Source organism: Lutra lutra, chromosome 6 (genome assembly GCF_902655055.1).
Source record: "Lutra lutra chromosome 6, mLutLut1.2, whole genome shotgun sequence".
Lineage (NCBI taxonomy): Eukaryota > Metazoa > Chordata > Mammalia > Carnivora > Mustelidae > Lutra > Lutra lutra.
In genome coordinates this window covers 79,306,776-79,330,489 of record NC_062283.1, presented here as the reverse complement: position 1 = coordinate 79,330,489, position 23,714 = coordinate 79,306,776, and the positions used below count along the sequence as shown (strand labels likewise).

Genomic DNA, 23,714 nt, shown 5'->3' with positions numbered 1-23,714 from the left:
TGTTTGCTCCATAGGATAGGTTTTGGCACAGAATTCTAGGCCTTCTGAGCCTTCCAAAAATCATATCACACGCAGGGCATATGTTGAGTAATCGTTTAAAAAAAAAAAAAAAGAAAGAAAGAAGAAGAAGAAGAGGAAGAGGAAGAAGAAAGAAGGAGGAAGAAGGAAGAAGAAGGAAGAAGAAGAAGGAGGAAGAAGAAGGAAGAAGGAAGAAGGCGGCGGCGGCAAATACTTCCCCCGTTCAGTGACGCAGAAAAAATGTTCAAGAAGTAAAAGCTTTTGGTACTTTCCTTTCCCCTTCTGTTTCAAAATGCCCCAACCTAGCTTTCTTCTCCCTCCACTCTTCCCACGTATACAGGATGCCTGAAAAATAAACGGATCCATTAACCCCAAGTTCCCTCACGACCCAAGGGAGGGTCTACACAGGCCCGCTGCAGCACGGGAGAATGGGCCCTCCGCCGCGCGGCGGGATTTCCGGGATCAGGCACGGAGGCTGGACATCAGAAAAGGGCTCCGGGAAAGGAGGAGTGTGGGAGAGGTAAAGAAGCCGCGAAAAGGCACCAGGACTCGAGACAGGGGAACGCACGCGGCGGAACGAAGGGAGGCCCCGGCAAGGGGGAAGAGCGGGAAGCGGAAGAAGGTCTGGGGAGAGCGGAAGAAGGTCTGGGGAGAGCGGAAGAAGGTCTGGGGAGAGCGGAAGGGGTAGCCGCCCGTCCTGCGACGTGCACGAGTGGCCGCAGGACCGTACTTGAAATGTCCTGCGAGAGAGGACTCTAGCTCGTCGCTGTGTAGTGGACTTTAGCGCTTCCCCACACGAATTCCGAGCAGAGATCCGCCCGGGCTCTGCGGCGCGTTCCGTGTGAGGCCATCGCGGAGGCCCACTGCCCTTTGCTGGGCGTGGGGACGAAGTTCCCAGAGCCTCGCGCAGACTTTGAGAGGTGAATGAGGGCGGCGGGAATGGGACTAAAACTGTTCTAAGGAACGGGGCCAACTGCCAAGATGAATGTGTTCAGAATAGGGAGGCGTGATTTCAGCACACTAATTTAAATTCTAAATACTTTCGAGGTCCTGTGCTGGGTGGGTGAGGTCTCCGAGGACTTGTGAATTTGTCCTCTCTGTGTATTACTTTGCTTATTTAACACTTAACATTATTTGTTTGGTGCATTCGACTTTTCAACAACAAAAAATGTCCAGATCATTTTTTGGTGTGGGCTCTTTACATCCTGAAATTCTTCAGAGCCTCGATAATCCTTAATGCTCCACACACCCACACATGAGTCACAAATACTGGGGATTAAAACCACAGAGAACTTAAATTACTGGTTGAAAGGGCTGATGAGGAACTTGAAGAAAACGATCTGTGTCGACCCCCTTCCCTCCTCCTTTCCTTTCCCCACTTTTATCCGAGGACCGCATGTTTACCAGCTGTTGCTCTACATGCTGGAGGTATTGAGATAAATGGGACATCGGCAAGTTTCACAGAAGATCCCTTCTGGGAAGCACTCTATTGGAGGAAATAACGGGAAGGAGGGAGTTGTAATTACGAAATCTTCTGGAATGGGAGGAGGAGTAAATGGGCTGATCCTTCCCTGACTTCCTGTTGCCTGACCTGAAGGAGAAGTGGGTAACAGTAGGTTACATTCTGGGAAGAGAAACCAGCTTGCAGAGAGCGGTGGAATCGTAACAGGGTGAGTGATGGGAGTAAGAAATAGGGTAGGTGGAGAGTTGGTTTGTGGGCAGAGTCTCAAGCCTCCTGTGGCATTATGAATTCTTAATACTTGTATGCCAGATTATTATTGATTTATATTATTTGTCAGGCACTGTTCTAGGCATTGTAAAGACCTTCTTACTTTGCAAAATGCAATGGGGATGTTCAGTTAAAAATTTATTACATGAGGCTTAATAAAAATACTGTGCAAGTGGACAGTATATTTATGCAGTCTAAAGAACTAAAGGAGATGCGGTGGAGTCACTGCGAGGAAGAGAAAAGTGTAATAGGTGAGGAATCACAATTATATAGGTGATGAATGAAGAGCAAAAACCTGAAGGATTTGAGAAACGAGAAGGTTCATTTTGGCTATATGAAGAAGAGGGGTGTGTATGATGGCATGTAAATGAAGCTTGAAAAGTTGGTTATATGATGACAGTCTAAAATGAAAGCAAAACTTGAAAAACAAGTCATGTAGTGACAGTCTAGAATATTTCTGACTTTTTTGTTGTTTACCACTTGCCTCAGGTTAATAGTTTTCTTGTTAGGTATGCATCTGTTTTAATTTTCTGGATTTAGTAATTCTGACTTATGGTAAAATGGGTTGCATATGGCTTTCATGAGAGACCTAGCTTATTCCCCGTGCAAGGAGGGGAACTCTTTAAAAACCTTTGCAGAACTTTAACAAAAATGGAAGAGAGTAACACATGTAGTCTTAGATGTCCATAGGGCTCTCCTCTTTCCCTTTTCCAGTGGTGTGGTTAAGAGCTTATTCAGCTGATGTGACTGTGGCAGAACAGCAAAGCATCCTGCATGACAAAATTTAAACAAAATGCTTTGTCCTGAAGGATGTTTATAAAACATAAATTCCTCAGAACTTTTTCATTGCCTTATGATTCTGGAAGAGTCCAGAAATGATGATTGCTTAACCACATGCTTAACACAGAACCTGAATCTCAACCTTGTTTGCTCACATGTACTTTCAGATACTATAGAAGTTTATTAGTAGCTGATATTTTTGTCATTCCCTTAGCACTGAGACAATCAGACTCTTGTCTGATTTGGTCGTTGAATTTAGAATTGGGATGAAAGTATACATAAATAGGTGATTATCATATTTCTAGAACTGGATTTCTAAACTTGAGGTCAGCAAACCTAGGAGGCTTAAGCAGTGCCCTCAAGTTTTTGTGGTACTCTTCTGTGGCATAGACAAGGGAACATGAGGAGAGGAGAGAAAAGAAGGGTGAGTTAGTAGTGGAAGGGGGATAGGAATGAGGAAGAAGAGAAAAAAATGGAATTAACAGAAGGATATGTGAAGTATTTATTACAAGATTTACTTGGAAAAATCAGCATATCAAAGATGTCTAGTGAGGCAAAAATATTAGTTACATGTATATTTAATTTTGTAATGATTTAAAGATAAGGAAATAATAGATCTGATGGCATATATACTAATTGCCCTTCTGTTGTTGGATATTGGAGAGGTAATATATGAGGACAGAACAGCCTCCTTACAAGAGAGAAGATATATTGTTCATTGATTTTGTTATTCCACAGTAATTAAAAAGGCTATCGATAAAAAAAATGCTAATGATTTTGTAAGTGTTATTCCTTATTTTCTAGTTTATTTTCTAATTTCTTTGTTCTTTTCCCTAAACAGAATACTGTGGAAAACAGCCAAATTTAGTTTCTGAAAATAGCCATCAAAGTCCTTATTAAGTTTATTTTGGCACCTTTTTTAATGTTGAAGGCATGGTAAATATAGAGAAGATCAGGACCTCTGCCTCAGTTGAATTTTCCATTGAGTTTCTATTCTATGTCTGATATCTAGGGACACGACGTGCTTAGAGAATATCCAGGCAAGAGCTTGGATGTATTACCTTTTGCTCTGGCTCTGTATATATACCTTTCAGTTTTGTGAACTGACCTGATTAAGTGATCTTGAGAGCTTATTTCCTAGACTAGAAGCAGGCATAAGGAACCCTGAGCCCTACTCTATTTGATCTTCTTTAAGAGTCTCATGCTCTACCGACTGAGCTAGCCGGGCTATTTTATCTTCTTTAAATGGAATAAGATAAAGGCGCCCCAGGTTCCTTTTACCACATAAGCTTCTTAGGAGAGAGAGAGAGACAGACAGACAGACATAGAGACAAAAAGGAGAATAGAACTAAGAAAATCCAAAAAGCAGTAGTTCCAGGGCAGATAGTTTCATTTTGTAGCTTCGTACACAAAGCCACACACTGAATTACTTGTTTTTGCCTCAAAACCCCTATCCTCCTTTGGAAGGTGAAGAAGAGAAAGTGAGGCAAAGTAGGTCAAATCTCGGATTCCCTCTTTAAGTTTGCCACTAACAGTTACTAGATGTTAACCTCAGTACCACTGGGTAAATTGTCTCTCATCCCAAGAAAGTTAGAGAATGTAACAGTCTAGACCTGACCTAAGATTCCTCTTCTGAGAGAAATTTTACATAAAGAACAAAGAATATTACCAATCAGATCCTTGTAAAATATGTATTGCCAACTACACATATTGTAGATAGAATGATGTCTTATTATTTATTACTTCACTTCTTAAAAAGTATTGATATTTTTATTAATGAAACAATAAAGATTGTGTTGTATGCAAAGCCATTTTGTAAACATGAAAGGAAAATCATACCCTTGCACATTTGTAGCTACATATCCTGGACTTGGATTTCATAGAAACCCAACAGTGAAATAAATTTTTCTATTTTGCAAATAGAGATCTTACATTTAGTTTAGAAAATGATGGGTAGGTACTGTAGTGCCTACACAGTAATAACCATATTAAGGTTCATTTAGTTCCACAAATATTAAATGTGAAACTGTGTGCTAAAGCCTGTGAATAAGATGCAGTCCTGCCCTTAAAATTTTTTTAATGTACTGGAGCTTCATTTCTAATTCTCTAAGGTACTTCAATAAGGACTCTTTAGTAGTTGTCAGACCTGCCAGACTATGTGGCCACTGTGTTCTTTGCTTAGTATCTTTATGGCTGTGTGTTCTTTATTTGCTATCTTCAATGTAAAGAAATAACTCTATTTCTTTAGGAAACTAGTTTTGAAAATGGTCATTTAGAAGATTGGGAGAGATTACTGGTAAAGGCAGAGGCAGCCCCCAAAGTTTGGAATGATATCCTTCAGTTAAAAAAAAAAAATTGAGAAATGTTGTATACATACATATAGTGAAAAATGCATAAGAAGTATTTAAAGAACAATAATAAAGAAACAACAAAGAAAATAAGTGTGTATCCCTTACCTAGGTTAAGAAAAAAACACACGTGTTTCCGAAACCTAACTTTTTTAGTATGTGTTAGGTGACTCAGGCAATAGCTTTCTTCATTTTTAATATCTTCATATATTTTCATTCTGGCCAGGTGACCTGAGTTTCAAATCAGGAAATAAAAGTAATAATACTTTCTGGAAGTAGTATATGAACAAAAGTGTTGCATAGTTTTATAACCATCTCATAAATACTTTGATTTAATCAGATAGCCTATGTATAAAATATTCTCTTGTCCATTCAAAGGCTTGTGGTTCTAGCTATGGAGTTACATGGAATTATGTCTAAAATTTTAAAGGTTTTTATAAATTGATAACTTATTTAAAAATAAGTATTTATTTCAAGAAAAATAGAGTGAGAACTTTGGTTGAGAGCATTTTTGTTGTTCTAAAATTTGACAGAAGGTAAGTTTTAATTGTGAAAAGGAAGTGTGGGCTTTATTTATTTTTTTTTCTTCTAGATTTGTTTCACGGAGGGGAATGGAACTATACAATTTTCATGCTAATAGATGAGCAGTAACATAATCTTCTGAAGAAATGACACTCTGAAAATATGTAAGATGAGAGTATTTAAGGGTGGCTCCCTCTGCCAATATTATGGCCATAAGGCACTACAAAGAAAAGCAAGGCTGAGTTTATGTTTTCTTTTGGTTACTGTCCAGGAGACCTGGAATATTGCCTGATTTTTGTTGTGGTTCTCCTTAGAATTTTAAACCTTGGAAAGAATGAAGGCAAATAAAATACAATAACTTTTTGCAGGTGATTTAATGTCTTTGGATCCTTTTTTGCCTATAGAAAATCCTTAGATTTCTTTTTCTTAGATTTTATTTATTTGAGAGAAAGAGAGAGAGAGTATGAGCAGGGAAGGAGCAGATGGAGAGGGAGAAGCAAACTCCCCACTGAGCAGGGAGCCTGGTGTGGGCCTTGATCCCAGAACTCTGGGATCATGACCTGACTCGAAGGTAGATGCTTAACCAGCTGAGCCACCCAGGTCCCCTGGAAAATGCTTAGATTTCATGATGAAAGTTTACTGGTGATGGTGAAGGAAAAAAAAAATCCTTTTATGATGTCAAGACTATATTTTAAGTATGCTGAAAATCTCTAATAGAGCTTAATAAGAGGAGGAACTTTATTCTGGTTTTGATTAGATAGTTGAAGTATATTTGCTTTTTGTGTGCATCTTTTGTTTCCTCAATAAAACTAAAAAAAATTTTAGGGTAAGGTTACTTTTTTTTCTCCTTGAAACAGTTAGCAACTAGTCACTAGTCAGAACTCAATAAATACCATTTAATTGTTACCAATTATATCTTACCAAATGCTTTTATCATATGTATGTGTGTTTATGCACTAGGATCCGAGTCTGTGATTTCTTGGCCATCAAAACCTATACATAGGTGTCATTTCCATGCAAAGAAACTATTCAACCTTTTATTTTTATTTTTATTTTTTTTTAAAGTAGGCTCCATGCCCATTGTGGGGCTTGAACTTGTGACCCTGAGATTGAGAGTCATATGCTCTACCAATTGGGCCAGGCAGGCACCCCTCAAGTCCTTTTTTATTTCTTAGAATGGAATTACTGCCTATTTTAAATAATTTGATAAAGAATACTATCCTCTTTTAAAATATCTTAATTGCTAATATTGTCAAAATTTGTCCTTAGAGAAGCAAAGAAGGTGTCAAAACTCCTTTTTTTTTTTTAACAGTCTTGAGATTTTTAAATTTTTTTTACACATCATGCCATGAATTCATAAGGAATAGGTTCCAACAGCTCAGGCTCCTGTCCATTAGTTCTTACAAAATATGCTTTTCTGGGTGGAGCGGGCTGATGCTTCAGTTGAACTCAAACGCCTTTCTCTTTGGCTTCCTTCTTTTTCTGATCATTTTCCTTCACATTCTTCAGGAAGCTCTTTGGCTCTTTGAATCCTTAATGTGCTCAATACATGAATTCTCTTGGCAAGAATCTTGCTCTTGGGTGCCTGGTGGCTCAGTGGGTTAAAGCCTCTGCCTTCGATTCAGGTCATGATCCCAGGTCCTGGGATCGAATCCTGTATTGGGCTCTCTGCTCAGCAGGGAGCCTGCTTCTCCATCTCTCTCTGCCTGCCTCTCTGCCTACTTGTGATCTCTGTCTGTCAAATAAATAAATTTTAAAAAATCTTAAAAAAAAAAAAAAGAATCTTGCTCTTGTTTATTTACAGCAGTGCCAACAGCATGCTGGATAACATTGTAGACTCTTCCAGTTTTGCCATGGTAACATCTTTGGGGGCTTTCCTGTTTGAACAGTGCCCATCCCCTTGATGTCTACCATATCACCTTTCTTGGAGATTTGCATGTATGTGGCCAAAGGCAACTCCGGGTTTTCTGAAAGCCTAGGGAACGGACTGTGGCTGTCTTTCCTCTTTTCCTTTGTGTTGATCATTTTGGCAAATTACTGGAAGATGGCTGTTCCCATTACAACTCATTTTGAATGGTACGTTTTGGTATATTTCACTATTTTTCTAATGGAATTTGACTCCTGAACTTGGGTCTAAGGGTAGTGAAAGGGTAGTGAAAAAAACAGTGGTTGGTTTGCATGGTGGTGGAGCATAATGGTCAAAAAAGAATTCTTGAGCCATGTATGGTGCAACTTAGTTTAAGTAGCACAGACTCGGGACCCTTGGGCAGGAAGAGCTACTACACTTTACTCTATGAAGTTAGTGGTTATATGCTTAGTGCTCAAGGAGGAGGAGACATGTGGGGCAGGTGTGTTAGATCATAAATGTCTTCTTTGAATTTCTGCTTGTAGTCATAAAACTACTGTGGCAAGGTTTCTCTGGTGCTTAGCATTAAATTAAATATTAACTATCAGTGAGAGATCTGGGCAGTCTTGAGATACCCTAAGAATGTAGCTACCAGTGCAGATTTGATCCTTATCACAACTATGAAGGCTATAGGCTAACTTTCTAGGCTAAAGATGAACATTTTTCTGCTTCTATTCCTCCTCTGTTGGAGATGAGAAAATTATTCACATAGCTGGAGCTTATGAACATGAATGCATCTTGTCGTGAAGATATTGGTTTTGTTATATTTGTTTCAAGCCCCAATGCTTGTCATTCTCAGTAAATCCTGAGATTTTTGGTGTAGGCTTCTTTTGCCAGCTCAAGAGATCTTGAGGCAACTTGATATTTACATATGGGTGATAATCTAGGAAGCCTCCAAATCCTTGTGTTTTTTGCATAATCACTTCATACTTAGTAATAACATTTTATTTTTGAAGTTTTTCTCCCCAGTCCCACTTCCCATAGACCTAAATTTTCTACCTTTATTACTTTATTTCCTCTTCAGTTTCGTGCTCAAGTCCTGAGAAGCCACCTTATTTTAAATTTTTTCAATCTCTTTGAAAATGTGTACATAGATTTATACTTCTGTGGGTGTACACTTGAGGTTTACAATTCACTTATTATTAAAAATAAATGAAAATATCTTGAAATTAATTGAAATATTTAACATTGCAGTTCTGTGTACTTGAGATCAAGAATACTTTCAACAAAAGGATTTGTCCTTGTCCGGGACAGTTTTGCTTTCAGTTAAAGATTATTAGTTCATTTGACCAGAATAGCTCATTTTTAGTGATGCTAGATTACTAATGACCATAATTATAGAGGTACTTCCTTTCCATAGACAGAGCTTTTACTCTCCTTTGGAAAAGCAGGCACCTATGCCTTTGAATCAGGCATAAGTTTTGAGAACTGGGGCTATGCAAAGGAAAGAAATAAGCTAGATATAGGCAATAACATGCAGTAATATTTGCAAGAAAATTATTTATTTCAAATGAATCATTGTTTACAGCGATGCCAATAGCATGTAGTAGTAATTGTCAACATTTAGAGATTCCCTCATTTTCTTCAGTTTTACGGTATTGTGTAATTTTCCCATCTGTCCAATAATTTTATGTAGTACCAATAAAGTGCCTTTTATTGCACTAATCAAGGGGGTGGGAACATCTATAATATAAATTTATTCTGCATTTTTTCTGCGTCATTACGTATTTCTTTGTTATAATTGGATTCTTTTGTTCATTTTGAAATTTATTTCAGAAATGTTGCAATATCTCCTAAGTTAACCGAAAATTTCCTGTAATGTTACAGGATTATGTTTGATAAGCATTCCTTTTAGGTTTCAAGATCTTCAAGAGGCTTTACATGCCTTAAATCTAATTCATACCATAGAATATGTCATCTTAATTGTATCATTTTCTAATCTGATAGGACTGGTGGTGGGATGGGAGAATGGTATAGAAGTAAGCATATTACATGAGTTTTGGAAAAGGAGTATAAAATTGGCACCAGGTGAAGGTATTAAAGGTCATTTTAAGTACTTAGATATTTTATTTTGCAACTTGTAACTTTTGACTACTTTGCTTGGTTGCTTACTAGGTGCTGTTTTGTCACTTGGACTCAGACCAGTATTACTCATAGTCCATAAGTGGGCCCCTTGTGCTTTTATTATTCTTTACTGATAGGTTAATAACTATAGCCACAGACAAATAGTCATTTTTTGGGCAGGGGAGGAAAGGAGCATGGACATGTCTGGTTTTTTTTTGAGAGAGAGGGAGACAGAGAGGAAGAGGAAGAGAGTGAGGGAAGGGGCAGAGGGATAGAATCTTTTAATCGGATTCCCTGCTCCCAACCTGGGACTCGATCCCACAACCCAAGAGATCATGAGATCATGTGATTATGAAATCATGACCTGAGCCGAAACCAAAAGTGGGAAGCTTAACTGACTGAACCACCCAGATGCCCTGGACATGTTCTGTTCTAAATAAACACTTGTCTGCTTATTTCCATCCATGTGAGCATTTCGCATCCTTTCCTCTTAGCCTGCATATTTTCTTTTAAATTTCTAGTCATTTTTATTCCAAAATGCAGAGACAATGCCTAGATCTACTAGGTAGTAGAGCCTCTTTCCCTGGTCCTCTTTTCCTATAAGTTTTAGGAATTAATTGATAAAAACCTAAAAGAATTTGATTCTGGTTAGAATCCTTGAAATCTTAACCCTGTTAGGAATAACCCCAGGAGTTGTTAGAAATAATTTTGAAAGCTTTTGCATGGACAGATGAATGTCCAAGTTGAATATGGATGAGAGATTCTAAGAAAAATTTTACTAAGTTCCAGAATGCTAACTTCCACTTCTAGGTTAAGTAACTTCTGGGTTCAAAGAACTTGTTATAGTTAAGGTGCTCTTTTTTTTTATATATAACTTTTATAACTTTTTTATAACTTTTTATAACTTGTTATAGTTAAGGTGCTTTTTTTTTTTTTAAGATTTTATTTATTTGTTAGAGAGAGAGAGAGCATGAGAGGAGAGAGGTCAGGGGGAGAAGCAGACTCCCCGCCGAGCAGGGAGCCCGATGGGGGACTCAATCGCAGGATTCCAGGATAATGACCCGAGCCAAAGGCAGTCACTCAACCAACTGAGCCACCCAGGTGCCCCAGTTAAGGTGCTCTTAATGTCTTTTAGGGAGTGCCTGAAAGGGCTTCTTACTTAGATTGCCAGTGGTCTAAGATCTCAGCTTTTGTGTTTAGACATTTGAAAGTTATCCTGTAAATTTTCTTTAAAATACTCAGGGGAACCAGAAGTGGGTTGTATGTGAGATGGCAATTAGATGAAACAAGTTTTCAAAAATGTTGATGATTTTCAAGCTATGAGATGAAAATTCTCTATACTACTCTCTACTTTTGTGAATGTTGGAAAATTTTATTCTTTCTACTTTTGTGAATGTTAGAAAATTTCAGAAATGAAAAGTTGTTGTTGTTGTTGTTGTTTTTAAGAATGAGTTGGGGGGCGCCTGGGTGGCTCCGTGGGTTAAGCCGCTGCCTTCGGCTCAGGTCATGATCCCAGGTCCTGGGTTCGAGCCCCACATCGGGCTTTCTGCTCAGCGGGAAGCCTGCTTCCTCCTCTCTCTCTCTGCCTGCCTCTCTGCCTACTTGTGATTTCTCTCTGTCAAATAAATAAATAAAATCTTTAAAAAAAAAAAAAAAAAAGAATGAGTTGGGGGCCCTGGGTGGCTCAGTCGGTTAAGTGCCTGACTTGATTTCAGCTCAGGTCATGATCTTAGACTCTTGGGAACAAGCCCTGTGTCATGCTCCATGCTCAGTGCAGAGTCTGATTGAGATTTTCTCTCTCCCTCTCCCTTTGCCCCTCTCCCACCACTCAGGTTCTCTCTATCTTGCAAATAAATGAATAAAATATTTTAAAAAATTAAAAAAATAAAAAGAATGAGCTGAAGGCAATACGAGTAAACGTTAACATTTACTAAAAATGAGGAATGGGTATTTGTTATATTATTTTTCCTATTTTTAAAAAATCTTGGAACATTTCAGAATTAAACTTAAAAAAAAATTGCCTTGGATGCTGGAACACTGAAAAGAAATAAAATAAAATAAAATGGAAAAAAATTACCTCTCCATCCATGAGTATTAAAATATGAAGCTGTTTTCTGACAAATTAAGCTCATAAAATGTAGAATAAATGTCAGTTTGTTAGCCTTGATGTTTACTAGTGAGTACCCTTCCAGTAGGAAAGAAAGAGGATTAACTGTTAAGACCATAAGGAGTTTGATAGTAAGAATAAAGTTGTGGCAGTTGAAAGCCACAGCACTTATGGCACCTTTTTTATTGGAGGAATAGCATTAAGGTCTTATTCTTGGATATTGTTTTCAAAGACAACAAGCACCTAACTCACTACCATTCTTTTTTGTTAAACCCTCTCCTATATATCATAGCACATTAGGTCATACTGTGTCTAATATGAATTACATTTTATTTACTTTTTTTTAGATGAGTTTAAGGAACATCTTGGTCTCCTCCATATTGTATTCAAAGTCATCTTAATGAGGAAATTTTGAAATACTGTTCCCAAGTTCTTAAAGTATATCTGTTTAGGGGATTGCATTCCACTGTATAATACTTTTAGATACTTACAAGTCTTAGTGACAAAGAGAATATCCTGAAAGTAGCCCGGGAAAAGAAGTCTGTGACATACAATGGTAAAAATTAGATTTGCAGCGGACTTATCCACAGAGACCTGGCAGGCCAGAAAGAACTGGCATGATATATTCAGAGCACTAAGTGAGAAAAACATGCAGCCAAGAATACTATATCCCGGTGGCTATCATTGGAAATAGAACGAGAGATAAAAAGCTTCCAGGACAAACAAAAACTGAAAGAATTTGTAAACACCAAACCAGCTCTATAGGAAATTTTGAAAGAGGTGCTCTAAACAGAGAGAGAGCCTAAAAGTAGTAGACCGGAAAGGAACAGAGAGAGCATCCAGTAACAGTCACCTTACGGGCAATACAATGGCACTAAATTCATATCTCTCAGTAGTTACCCTGAATGTAAATGGGCTAAATGCCCCAATCAAAAGACACAGGGTATCAGAATGGATAAAAAAACAAAACCCATCTATATGCTGTCTACAAGATAGTCATTTTAGACCCAAAGACACCTCTAGATTTAAAGTGAGGGGGTGGAAAACAATTTACCATGCTAGTGGACATCAGAAGAAAGCTGGGGTGGCAGTCCTTATATCAGATCATTTAGATTTTAAGCCAAAGACTATAATAAGAGATGAGGAAGGACATATATATCATACTCATATATCATACTCAAAGGGTCTGTCCAACAAGAAGATCTAACAATTTTAAATATCTATGCCCTAACACGGGAACAGCCAACTATATAAACCAATTAATAACAAAATCAAAGAAACACATCAACAATAATACAATAATAGGGGACTTTAACACTCCCCTCCCTGAAATGGACAGATCATCCAAACAAAGGATCAACAAGGAAATAAAGGCCTTAAATGACACACTGGACCATATGGACATCACAGATATATTCAGAACATTCCATCCCAAAGCAACAGAATACATGTTCTTCTCTAGTGCACATGGAACATTCTTCAGAATAAATCACATATCAGGTCTCAACCAGTACCAAAAGACTGGGATCATTCCCTGCATATTTTCAGACCACAATGCTCTGAAGCTAGAACTTAATCACAAGAGGAAATTTGGAAAGAACCCAAATACATGGAGGCTAAAGAGCATCGTACTAAAGAATTAATGGGTCAACCAGGAAATGAAAGAAGAATTGAAAAAATTCATGGAAACAAATGATAATAAAAACACAATGGTTCAAAGTCTGTGGGACAAAGCAAAGGTAGTCCTGAGAGGAAAATATATAGCGATGCAAGCCTTTCTCAAGAAACAAGAAAGGTCTCAGATACACAACCTTACCCTACACCTAAAGGAGCTGGAGAAAGAACAACAAGGAAAGCCTAAACCCAGCAGAATAAGAGAAATAATGAAGATCAGGGCAGAAATCAATGAAATAGAAACCCCCCCCCCAAAACCCGATAGAACAAATCAATGAAACTAGGAGCTGGTTCTTTGAAAGAATTAATAAGATTGATAAACCCCTGGCCAGACTTATCAAAAAGAAAAGAGAAAGGACCCAAATAAATAAAATCATGAATGAAAGAGGAGAGATTGCAACCAACTCCAAAGAAATACAATTATAGGAACATATTATGAGCAACTATACACCAGCAAATTTGACAATCTGGAAGAAATGGATGCATTCCTAGAGACATATAAACTACTACAACTGAACCAGGATGAAATAGAAACCCTGAACAGACCCATAACCAGGAGGGAGATTGAAGCAGTCATCAAAAATCTCCCAACAAACAAGAGCCCAGTGCCAGATGGCTTACCAGGGGAATTCTACCAAGCATTTAAAGAAGAATTAATTCCTATTCTTCTGAAACTGTTCCAAAAAAAATAGAAATGGAAGGAAAACTTCCAAACTCATTTTATGAGGCCAGCATTACCTTGATCCCAAAACCGGACAAAGACCCCATCAAAAAAGAGAATTACAGACCAGTATCCTTGATGAACACAGATGCGGAAATTCTCACCAAAATACTAGCCAATAGGATCCAACAGTACATTAAAAGGATTATTCATCACGACCAAGTGGGATTTATTCCAGGGCTGCAAGTTTGGTTCAACATCCTGCAAATTAATCAATGTGATATAATACATTAATAAGAGAAAGAACAAGAACTATATGATACTCTCAATAGATGCTGAAAAAGCATTTGACAAAGTACGGCATCTTTCTTTATCAAAACTCTGCAAAGTGTAGGGATAGAGCGTACATACCTCAATATCATCAAAGCCATCTATGAAAAACCCACTGCAAATATCATTCTCAATGGAGAAAACTGAGAGCTTTTCTGCTAAGGTCAAGAACACGGCAGGGATGTCCACTATCACCACTGCTATTCAACATAGCACTAGAAGTTCTAGTCTCAGCAATGAGACAACAAAAAGAAATTAAAGGCATCCAAATTGGCAAAGAAGAAGTCAAACTATCACTCTTTGCAGATGATATGATACTATCTGTGGAAAACCCAAAGGACTCCCCTCCAAATCTGCTAGAACTTGTACAGGAATTCAGTTAAGTGTCAGGATATAAAATCAATGCACAGAAATCTGTTGCATTTTTATACACCAACAACAAAACAGAAGAGTGAGAAATGAAGGAGTCAATCCCATTTACAGTTGCACCCAAAACCATAAGATACCTAGGAATAAACCTAACCAAAGAGACAAAGAATTTATACTCAGAAAACTATAAAGAACTCATGAAAGAAATTGAGAAAGACACAAAGAAATGGAAAAATATGCCATGCTCATGGATTGGAAGAACAAATATTGGGGAAATGTCTATGCTACCTAAAGCAATCTATACGTTTAATGCCATCCCTATCAAAATGCCATCCATTTTTTTCAAAGAAATGGAACAAATAATCCTAAAATTTATATGGAACCAGAAAAGACCTCAAATAGCTAGAGGAGTGTTGAAAAAGAAAGCCAAAGTTGGTAGCATCACAATTCCAGACTTCAAACTCTACTGCAAAGCTGTCATCATTGAGACAGTATGGTACTGGAGCAAAAATAGACACATAGATCAGTGGAACAGAATAGAGAGCCCAGAAATAGGCCCTCAACTCTACAGTCAACTACTCTTTTACAAAGCAGGAAAGAATGTCCAATGGGAAATAGTCTCTTCATCAAATGGTGTTGGGAAAATTGAACAGCCAGATGCAGAAAAATGAAACTGGACATGTCCTACCTATACCACAAATGAAAATAGACTCCAAATGGATGAAAGACCTCAATGTGAGAAAGGAATCCATCAAAATCCATGAGGAGAACACAGGCAGCAACCTCTTTGACCTCAGCCACAGCAACTTCTTCCTGGAAACATCACCAAAGTCAAGGGAATCAAGAGCAAAAATGAACTATTGGGACTTTATCAAGATAAAAAGATTCTGCACAGCAAAGGAAACAGTCAACAAAAACAAAAGACAACTGACAAAATGGGAGAAGATATTCACAAATGGTCTATCAGATAAAGGACTAGGATTCAAAATCTGTAAAGAACTTACCAAACTCAACACCCAAAGAACAAATAATCCAATCAAGAAATGAGCAGAAGAAATGAACAGACATTTCTGCAAAGAAGACATCCAAATGGCCAACAGACACCTGAAAAAGTGCTCCACATCACTCGGCGTCAGGGAAATACAAATCAAAACCACAATGAGATACCACCTCATGCCAGTCAGAATGGCTAAAATTAACAAGTCAGGAAAGGACAGATGCTGGTGAGGATGCGAAGAAAGGGGAACCCTCCTACAATGTTGGTGGGAGTGCAAGCTGGTGTAGCCACTCTAGAAAACAGCATGGAGGTTCCTCAAAAAGTTGAAAATAGAACCATTCTATGACCCATCAATTGTATTACTGGGTATTTACCCTAAAGATACAAACGTAGTGATCCGAAGGGGCATGTGCACCCCAATGTTTATATCAGCAATCTCCACAATAGCCAAACTATGGAAAGAACCTAGATGTCCATCAACAGATGAATGGATAAAGAAGATGTGTTATATATATATACAATGGAATACTATGCAGCCATCAAAAGAAATGAAATCTTGCCATTTGCCTTGACGTGGATGGAAATAGATGGTATTATGCCGAGTGAAGTTAGTCAATCAGAGAAAGACAATTATCATATGATCTCCCTGATATGAGGAATTTGAGAGGCAAATTGGGGTGTAGGGAAGGAAAAAACTAAACAAGATGGGATGGGGAGGGAGCAAAACCATAAGAGATCTTAATCCCACAAAACAAACTGAGGGTTGCTGTGGGGAGGAGGGTGAGAGGGTGGTTGGGTTATGGATGTTGGGGAAGGTATGTGCTCTGGTGAGTATTATGAAGTGTGTAAACCTGGCAGTTCACAGACCTGTACCCAGGGGCTAATAATAAATTATACGTTAATAAAAAAATAAAAATTAAAAAAAAAGAAGTGGGGAAGTAGTCCCTATTAAATATAATATTAGAAAAGTGTTCACTTTGACTATTGCATATTTTTCTCTGTTTTCCAGAAATGGCTGGAAATCTTTTGAAGACATCACCTTTGACTGTAAGGAAAAAATTACTGCATCAAATGGGAGTATCACTTTATAATACATCTCATGGATTCCATGAGGAAGAATTAAAAAAAAAACTTCAGCAGTTTCCTGGTGGATCCGTTGACCTTCAGAAGGAAGACAGTGGTATTGGCATTCTTACTCTGAATAATCCAAGTAAAATGAATGCCTTCTCAGGTATAGAGATCTTTCTTTTGCTAAAGAATGACACTAAATCTAAGCTGCTATCACATGATTTTTGTCTCTACTCTGGTGACAGAATTCTTCGAAGTTGTGATATTGTTACAATATGCATACTCACACACAATACCCAAAACTGTCACTTGAACCAGGAACATTTTTACTAATTGTATTTTAATCTTTTTAAAAAAATCCATCAATATGGATGTTGATAGAAAGGAAAGTTTCAAATTAATCTTGATTATTTTTTCCATTGACTTTTACTGACTAGGTAATGACTTCATTTGTTTATGTTTAGCTAATGTCCCTGGGTGACAAGGGGAAGGAGCTTTCAAAGATTTTTGAAAACAGAAGAGAGAAACCTATAAATGAAAAAAGAAATTACTTAGTTAAAATGTTTTTCTGTGACTTGAAATAAGACTGTCATTTTAACCATGTAATTCCAGTAATCAGTGAAAACACTGTGCTTGCCTATGTGTTGCCTCATTCCTGACACTTAGATACTGGTAAATACCTTCTATTTGCTAGGTAGCATTCTTGGGCATGCATGAATTTCATATTTAAGGGACCCAAAAGTCCAGGACATGTGGTACTTTGTAATTAACACCAAAGTTCAAATTTGAATTACACTACTAAGTTACGACAGAGCTAATAAGTAACACTGCTGACTGTCTAGCGCTCCTACTTTTTTCAACGTGATTTTGGCAGTTTCTCTTCGTCAGTGATGTACCTCATGGGTGGTTGATAATATGCAAGCGCTAATGAGAAACCTTGCTGACTACCCAGTTAGGATGACTTTGACAATTTCTATTTTTCAGTTATGCACTCATCATCATGCGGAGTAAATTATATATTATAGTATTTGAAATACTGGGCTTAAAAATGTCTCAATAAAAAATTTTCATACCTATAGGCAAAAGTCAGTAGACTGTAAATTTTGTAAATTATTAGTGGTGGGTCTTTAAAACACAAGATGACTTTTCTTTCCTTTCAGCATAATTCAGAGATGTCTTTCTCTCTCTCTATTAGTGTTATGCAATAGAAGTATAATGCAAACACAGGGGCACCTGGGTGGCTCAGTGGGTTAAAGCCTCTGCCTTCGGCTTAGGTCATGATCTCAAGGTCCTGGGATTGAGCCTCACATTGGTCTCTCTGTTCAGCGGGGAGTCTGCTTCGCCCCCTCTCTCTCTGCACGCCTCTCTGCCTACTTGTGATCTCTGTCAAATAAATAAAATCTTTAAAAAAAAAAAAGAAGTATAATGTGAACATAAATGTGACCCACATATGTAAAATAAATTTCTAGTAGCCGTATTTTTAAAAAGTAAAATAAAAAAAGGAAACAGGAGAAATTATTTTTAGTATACTTTATTTAACCCAGTATATTATAAAATATTTCTTTTGCTAAAGAATAACACTAAATCTAAGCTGCTATAGAGAATAAAACCCAATTTTAATATTAGCTTAGGATAAGTAAAATTAGAAAGGTAAGACTGCTCTCAAAAATTAGACTAGAATAATGTTTTAATTTACTGAGTAGATATAATTTATATTAGTAAATAGTATTCAAATGTACCTAAATATTAATTTCATGGCTAATATTTAAACCAAATATGAACAGAGATGCTTTGATTTGGGTAATGGTGTTTGATCGAGTTAGCTGGGAGAAAATGAGTGAGCCGGCAACCCCACAGCCCTGGTTTGAAAATTACCCAACCAGGTACTCCATTAAGGTTCCTTCCAACTTTTATGCTTAGTTTACAAAGTTTAAAAAGATGAGTTCAAGATTAAGTACTGGTACAGATATCTCATACTCAAAATCAACATTACTTTTTTAGAAGCTTAACTATTAGGGATGATTGAAGAACCATATTTACTTATATAGATTTATTATTAGCCTAAATGAGCGGTGATTTTGTTTTGTTTTGTTTTGTTTGTTTGTTTGTTTTTGTAAAGAGCTACTAGACTGTATAAATCTTTGGAGAGCAAGAACTATATTTCTAATTACATCCAGGACATCTTTGGGTAGGGCTACTATTTTAATTAGGTCATAATTAGCCATTAGAAAGGATAGCTGCATTAGTTACTTGTGAATCGATAGCATTAATATTATTGTAATAAGAATTATAGTCCCTGCTATTTCCATTTTAAATTTGTCCATTATAAAGAAACTCCAGTACAATTTTGGGATGATACTAAGGTAAAAATTTAATCTGTAAATCATAGAATTGATAGTTGGTAGGTATCTTATTAACAGCCTGTAATGTACTTTCATAGCATGCCTTGGGTTAAAGCGTAGTTTGTTAACTCTGGAACAAGATGATATGTACTGTCCCTTTCCTGACCTAACATCCTTTTATAATAGTTCTTAGTTGAGTAGAGTAGGAATCTTACCTTTGTTTTATGTACCATATACCCAATAGATTGTTAAGATCTCAGTCTTCTGGGGCAGTACTATATATCTGAGCTAGGAATATAGGCATCACTCTTGTTATAAGCTTGTTTATTTTATAATCCTTGTTGAGCTTGTTAACTAAGATAATGTATACTACTGTGAAGTCAGGTCTATATTTGGTTCTTACCTAAGAAATAATTTTTTCTTACCACCATACCCTTTATTCATTCCAATTTTCCTATTCCTAGGACAGGTATGATGTATTCTCATTTTCTGCCTAACCATGTATTTGTTTGATTTCTTAATTATGACAGTGAGAAAGAGAGAGAGGTTACTAACATATTGTAAACTTGAAAGCAGGGACTGTCAAGGATACCTCTTTGGTGTATACCCCATGGTACCACCACAACAGACATTTGAGAGACATTCAGTTCATATTTGTAAAATGTAGGATCTAAGAGTCCTATCTGACTCCTGATAGTTTCTAAATTATTTATCTTTTTCCAGTATCTTAGGTGCTTTGATTCCCCCTCATCTCTCTGGCAGGTGTTATGATACTACAACTTCTGGAAAGAGTGATTGAATTGGAAAATTGGACAGAGGGGAAAGGTCTCATTGTCCGTGGGGCAGAAAATACTTTCTCCTCAGGATCTGATTTGAATGTTGTGAAAGCATTAGCGACTCCAGAGGCAAGTATTTATATAAATTATGTACTAGATTCCATATGTTTATCAGATATCTGTGACTGAGATATTTATATTTTACATATGGTTAATATGATAGCTACTCTTTAAGAGCTTTCCGAGAATCAGAGGTTTTGGTTTTCTTCTCAAAGATGAGGTTGCAAATACTTTGAAATAGTGGGGGCGGGGGGGGAGGGACAAAAATATGAGCAATCACTAAAGCCCATTAAAAGCAGCAAGAGTTTGAATTCTTTTAAGTGGAAGACCCTTAGCATCTCATGATGAGGAATTTTATATGAGGTACATATATAAAGTACCCAGCAAAGCTTTGGCACATAGTAGGCTTCAGCAAATGGTAACAGTTAAAACATTTGCTTCTGAATTATCCTGAAAGCAAAGGAATCCTAATTATCTTCCATTATCAGTTGTCTTCCATTATCCTCCAAGGAACCTAGGAACTTCCACTCATATACCCAAGGCAAAAAAAAGAAGGGAAGAAAAAGGAATAAAATAGAAGTATTCATAGCCATTTAATTATAGGTGTGGGATGTATGTATGTAATAAGGTTTAAATAGTACTCCATAAGTCGTACTGACCTATATAGTATATAATCTGTATTTACATAAAATTGTGAGGAAAGCGCTCTCTTTTGGTAATTTTGATAGACTTGGATTTGAACTCTGGTTTCAATGCCTTCTGGGTAAGTGATTGGGCAAATCACTTAATCTTTCTAAGTCTTATTTTCCTAATCTAGAAATGAGAATTCTGTATTTCATAGAGCTATTGTGAGGATTATAGCTATTCACAATGCTATAATGTATATAAAATGCATACTAGGATAGTGTCTGAAAAAGTTAGCTCTTATTTTTATTTCAAAGATGTAAGTATTAATAAACATTATCCAGGGGATGACCCATTGTAGCACCACTAGACTTAAAATTTGCTCTGTGTTCAAATGATTAGAGCATTAAGCTGCAGATTTGACTATATGAATTTTTGCCCAAGGTCATCTCAGAATTAGCTATATGACCTGCAAGTTATTTGATTATAATTTTTCATCTCTGGAATGATTGAATTCCTAGGTACCTTACTTTGTTCATAAAAGATACTGGATAGATATAATGATATTATTATAATATTATTGCTGTTATAATATGATTATTATATGAGATTATTTTGGGTCTGATGTAAGTCGGGTAGGAAAATACCCTAAAAAAGTGAAAGGTTATTTTCTTTCTTCTAGTTAAAAGGTTGTTTCTGTCTCTTTAGATCATATGGCCAGGATTTTTTATTTTGTATACATGTAAAAGCTAGAAGTAGAATCATGCTGATTTCTATATGCCTGTGAAAGAACCATGAATATGTGTTAAACTGAGATTTTAAATGGCCTCAGGACTTTTGAGCTTCACGCATTTGTAGGAGTTGCAGCTGCATGTATCAATGCATCTGCCCCACACAGCTGAGGTACTCTGAGACTCTTAACATTGAGTTATGAGCATCCTTTCTCTAAGTGAAGCTTTTCTTTATCTAATACACTTACTCTTTGTTATTGCAGATGTATCACTAGCATTTGCTTATATGGTGAATTTGCTTTTCTGAGGATGATGAGATAATTAGAATAGATGATGATTCTAGTAATTGGATTACAGTCCCTTCTGATTATAATAAGATATTTGAACATGATTATTAAATGGCTTTTTTTGAAAAAGATAATTATGTTGATGTTTTTGCCAGTGTATTTTTTCAAAGTTTAAAAAATATTTTATTAGTGAAAATTACCTAATGTAAATAGAAGTAAATACAGTGAAACCCTGATAGACTCATAATAGCGTTAGTAACTATCAACATTTTATTATATTTATCAGTCTACTTTTTAAAAAATGTAGCTGGTATCTTAAGAAGTTGGTTTCCTTTTGTTATTTTTTGTTTTATGAGTAGAAAAAAGGGCTTCAACTGTCCCTATTAGGCAGTTAATCCGTGGTTGAAAACATTGAGGCAAGGAGTTGGATTAGCATGATACACACATTAGCCCTGGAAAGTTAGGGGACAAAGAAAAGAATAAAATAGAAAAAAAAAAATCTAATGCATTAACCCCATTGTAAGAGTTGGATTTGATGCTACAGATGTTTTGTAGACTATCAGAAGTCTTTTTTCAGAAGGTAGAAATCATCAAAATCCAATTATAATCTTCAAGATAAGGGAAAACAAACCTACTTATTCTGCAGTGAATGGGTATAATTCGTCAAGGAAAAGTCTGGCGTTTTAGAAACCTTTAGATTCTTTTTTTTTTTTTTTTTTTTTAAAGATTTTTTATTTATTTGACAGAGAGAGATCACAAGTAGACAGAGAGGCAGGCAGAGAGAGAGAGAGAGAGAGGGAAGCAGGCTCCCTGCTGAGCAGAGAGCCCGATGCGGGACTCGATCCCAGGACCCTGAGATCATGACCTGAGCCGAAGGCAGCGGCTTAACCCACTGAGCCACCCAGGCGCCCGAAACCTTTAGATTCTTAATCTAGAGCTTAAAGGTAGTATTTTTCCTTGGCTCCCTGACCTTTCAGTTACTTTTCTGCCAATCTGTTGGCCCTTATTTCTCTGTTGCTTAAATTTCTATAGTGACCTCAAATGAAGTGCTCATCTGACTTCTTTGCTTTTGCTACTACTGTTGTACAGTTTTATTTTAGCCTCATTAATTTATAGACAAATTATTCTAATTTTCTCTAAACCCTCCCATGTATTTTGAGGAAATTAATAAATCCATACAACAGGCACTTAGGGAAAAAAGAGAAAGGCTCATTTATGGTTCTAAGACAAGTAAGATACTTTTATAGGCTGAGCATTTTTCCACTCAGAATAAATCTGGCTCAGAGTAAATAAAATGTTAGTAGTTCCTTTTGACAACTTGGGCTGAGCATTGTGCTTCCCATCTTTGTCATACAAATAAGAGCTGGAGGAGTAGGTTTGGGTCTCAGGGTATCATTTAGCTGGATGAAAATATCACTGTCTGCAGCAGTTCTTAAAACCTTTTTTTGTTACTTTCCAGCTCCCAGCCTTCTTATCAGAGCAGATCTAGCTTTTCATTGCTTCCTTTTTTTCAACTTACTCTATCTTAAGCTGGGTTTTATCTCTCATTGGCTTATTTTCTTCCTACAGCCCAGGAAAAGGCCCGAGCATTTAACCATTTTTGGCCCAGTAGCTTTGGGGGACAAATCTGATCTTTTTTCTTCCTAGGTCATGTCTGCTAGTACAGTGTAATCTCTACTTTATGAAACATTTAAAGCCAAAGCATATTCATTGTCTGATTGTCAGTGCAATTACTGATATTAATAATAGCATTATTAATAATATTAGTGCTGGATAATATTTATGATAGATAGATAATAGATAATATTAGTGCTAGATAACACTTCTTGTTCTATTACTATATATCAGACACTAAGTTCTTTACGTGTCAGATTTATTTAATCACTACTAACTACCCTAATGAGATAGGTACTATTATTATAGGTGAGGAGACTAAAGCACAGAGTCGTTAGGTATCATGCTCAGAGCCAAACTAGCTAGTAAGTAGTAGAGCCCAGATTCAACCTAGGCATTTTAGCTCTAGAGTCTGTATTGTTAACAAATTGTTCTGTACTGCTTTTAAACATTTTTAGTGTAACTTATCTTTTGAATGAGATTTTTTTTTTCCTTTCTCTCTGTTTTTGAGGATTTTATTTGTCAGGGAGAGTGAGCACAAACAGAGACAGAAGTAGGTTCCCTGCTGAGTAGGGAGCCTGATGCGGGACTCATCCCAGGACCCTGGGATCATGACCTGAGCTGAAGGCAGACACTTAACCAACTGAGCCACGCAGGCACCCTTGGATAAGAATTATAAGAGGATACAGTCTAATACCTGCTTCACT

General features: G+C 36.9%; 1 protein-coding gene and 1 pseudogene across 2 annotated transcripts in view; one reads left to right on the top strand and one right to left on the bottom strand.

The window, feature by feature from the left end:
* Positions 1-723: 723 nt before the first annotated feature.
* The window catches only part of ECHDC1 (ethylmalonyl-CoA decarboxylase 1), a 62,503-nt gene continuing 39,512 nt past the window's right edge, over positions 724-23,714 (top strand). The window contains exons 1-3 of one of the 2 annotated variants that reach the window (XM_047735115.1): positions 724-938; positions 16,515-16,736; positions 19,678-19,820. In XM_047735115.1, the coding sequence (XP_047591071.1) occupies positions 16,517-16,736; positions 19,678-19,820 (363 nt within the window). In that variant the 5' untranslated portion in view covers positions 724-938; positions 16,515-16,516. Of the gene's footprint in view, positions 939-1,601; positions 1,689-16,514; positions 16,737-19,677; positions 19,821-23,714 lie in introns of those variants that run through there. The other variant, XM_047735113.1, reaches the window with a different exon arrangement.
* On the bottom strand, positions 6,739-7,422 carry LOC125103213 (60S ribosomal protein L21-like; annotated as a pseudogene).